This window comes from Ornithodoros turicata, chromosome 2 (genome assembly GCF_037126465.1).
Source record: "Ornithodoros turicata isolate Travis chromosome 2, ASM3712646v1, whole genome shotgun sequence".
Taxonomy (NCBI): domain Eukaryota; kingdom Metazoa; phylum Arthropoda; class Arachnida; order Ixodida; family Argasidae; genus Ornithodoros; species Ornithodoros turicata.
In genome coordinates this window covers 11,991,265-11,993,906 of record NC_088202.1, presented here as the reverse complement: position 1 = coordinate 11,993,906, position 2,642 = coordinate 11,991,265, and the positions used below count along the sequence as shown (strand labels likewise).

The following is a 2,642-nucleotide window of genomic DNA, read 5'->3' as shown; positions in this document are numbered from 1 at the left end:
TCATTGACATTTGAGAGCTAAAACCGATAATTAAAAGTTAGAAAATTAATTACCGCTAAAAATTGACAAGGTGCGATGAAAAAAATATTTTTGGATATACGATACAACTGCCAAGCACGTACAGTTGGTTCCATTTGTGTAGAGCACTCCGTTTTTTCTTTAGCCCCTGAACTTTTTTACGTGGGACACCCTGTAGCATACCGTAGGATGGGCTCATCCACGTGTATTGTCATCAGGTTGAGGTCGCCGCCATATCAGATTAAGGAAAATGCATATTTGTGTGCATTGTCATAAAGTAGGAGAACTACCTATGGAAGTTGTTCCCTTTAAGGCGTGTACCCACATGCGGAGAAACTGCGCGGAAAGGCGTATGCGGAGTGCCGCCAACTTGCGAAAGCCGCCTCCGCTTTCCGCTTTTCCTCGACCGCGCAATGCACGATTTTTAGCGGCATTCCGCGCATCATCAGCCAATCAGGTGTTGAACGGAAGTCGCGTCACGACTTGTTTTTCTTCCGGCCTCCCACGCGGTTCCCGGCACTTTGACAACGTCCTCAGCTGGAAAGCAATGCGAGCCGCAGTTTTCGTTTCCCAACCGGTGATTTCGGATATCAGGTTATGCCCCTGTTTATACGATAAGTCATTGCCATCCTACAAAGATACCGGACTCAAAAAAAGTATTTAGTCCGACATCGGGACTAAATACGGCATCACAGGTAAGTAGAGCGCAAATAGTTGGCATAGTGGCGATCATGATCAAGGTGGAAGCTAAGGAAACATTGTTCACAGGAAAGGAATGCGAGGCCAAATGGAAAAACCTTAAGGATCGCTGCACAAAACATCAAAGAAGTGGTTCAGGGGCGCCAGCTTGGGAACATTATGAATTAGTGAAAACTATAATCGGGTGTTCAGGGAGCATTTCACAAACGTACGTGTTGAACAATTTTGGTCTTAGAAATTGAATTACATTGCACAATTGATTGTTGAGTGCAGAAGGCTGCCATTAGCAAATACATTTGTTTACTAGAGCAAAAGGCATACATACATGCTAATTTATTTGTGTGCATTTGTTTATTGCAGCATTGTAACAAATATTCCAGACAACAGCAGGTATGTTGGTACAAGGCAGTTCTAATTTTACTTCTTGCATTTCGAACATTTGTACAAGGAATAACACAATTTCTTCTTAAAAACATAGTACCTCTGCTGGATCAAGCACCCCCACTACAGTCACAGATCTTTTCAACTCATTGTAAGTGAATGCTTGGGTTAATGGAGATACCAGAGACAGATATAGAAATATGAGCCATTTAGCATGTGACATATTTAGCAATTACACTGCATTTTATGTCTAGAGTAGCTTTTTTTCTTTTTTGCACAGAAATTACAAAGGAAATACATTTGACAATATATGTAACACACCTAAAGAAAATTCAGTACTTCCAGCAAAACACGTAACCTGGATTTGAGGCACTTCCAATGACAAACTAAACTATGTTTTTCCTGTTGACATGAACAGGTATAAGACTTTGTGATGTGCACAAGGAACTACAAGCAATAGACTATTAACATTCAAGAAGAAATCAAGTCTTTGTATTACGGTTTACGCACCAAACTCCAAAGCCAATGCACTACAAATGCGGGGATGGTTATCACACTATATTTTATGTATTCGTAGGGCTGCAGTGCAGCAGATTGAGTTTAGGAAGCACTGACTGACATAAGGAAACAAAAATGATGCATACATAACAATGGTCCACTTATGCCAGCATCTGCACATGGTAACCACTGAGATAGTAAACCTGTCACATTTCTTTTCGCCCTTGTCCTTTTTATAGCTATGAGGAAGACGAAGAAAGCAATATGGTGCAGGAACAGGATGTTCAGTTCGTCTCCCAGTCCACACTTCCACGGGAACCATGCCTTGACCAGTGAGTATCGTTATGGATGCTGATGTGTACGGATAGCTTTAGTGTTACGTTGAAATCCATTCGCTGTTGTAGGTCACCCACTGTCTCAACAAAGAGACTGCAGGGGTCCTGTAGTCATGCTGGAAGGTATGTACAATAAAATGTGAGGTACTTTCACACTATAACTGCAGAAAATTGAAAACAATCCTCGTGACCTCAGTGACGCTGGTGTACCCCAAGCATGTATATTACATCTTTTTCCTCGCAGGAGCAAGAAACCTAGAACTGGCAACCAGATTGACCAGTCAATACAGCGATCCTTAGAAGCATGCTCTTCAAAGTTGGAGACTTTGCAAGCAGAAAAGGATGATGGCCATCATTTCTGCCAGTGCAAGACACAGAGAAGAGAGGCCTTTCACAAACTGGGAGATGTATTGTACGAACTGGAGGCCACCAGTGCAGACTACTGAGCACTCATTCGTGGACAGTTCTCTCTGTCTGTCGCAATGTTGCTTTGTCAGCTAATGTATATTTATGTAATGTAAACAGATGAAATGAATGAACTGCATGTACTGTTTGGAACATGGTTTTCTAAAATCTCCAGCCTGTGGCGGTGCGGTTCCCTATAGGTGACTTCACGCACTACGGAACTTTACCAATACCTTCCCCGAGGGGAGGCCACGTTCAACTGCTCTCCCTAGCAGACTATGTTGAGTATGTGATGGTTCTATGTCC

At 42.5% G+C, this 2,642-nt stretch overlaps 1 protein-coding gene across 1 annotated transcript; it reads left to right on the top strand.

Moving 5' to 3' along the window:
* The first annotated feature begins 749 nt into the window (after positions 1 to 749).
* Positions 750 to 2,377, top strand: LOC135384321 (uncharacterized). The gene is made up of 6 exons (XM_064613527.1): positions 750 to 925; positions 1,078 to 1,107; positions 1,196 to 1,249; positions 1,836 to 1,928; positions 2,001 to 2,054; positions 2,176 to 2,377. Exons 1-6 carry the CDS (start codon positions 750 to 752, stop codon positions 2,375 to 2,377), a joined length of 609 nt encoding a protein of 202 aa, XP_064469597.1.
* Positions 2,378 to 2,642: the final 265 nt, after the last annotated feature.

Excerpts from the sequence above, each read along its gene's own strand:
- LOC135384321 (XM_064613527.1), top strand. The coding sequence starts at position 750 with ATGATCAAGGTGGAAGCTAAGGAAACATTGTTCACAGGAAAGGAATGC. Across the intron at positions 1,108-1,195 it reads AATATTCCAGACAACAGCAG|TACCTCTGCTGGATCAAGCA; the intron begins GTATGTTGGTAC and ends TTAAAAACATAG. Across the intron at positions 1,929-2,000 it reads CGGGAACCATGCCTTGACCA|GTCACCCACTGTCTCAACAA; the intron begins GTGAGTATCGTT and ends TCGCTGTTGTAG.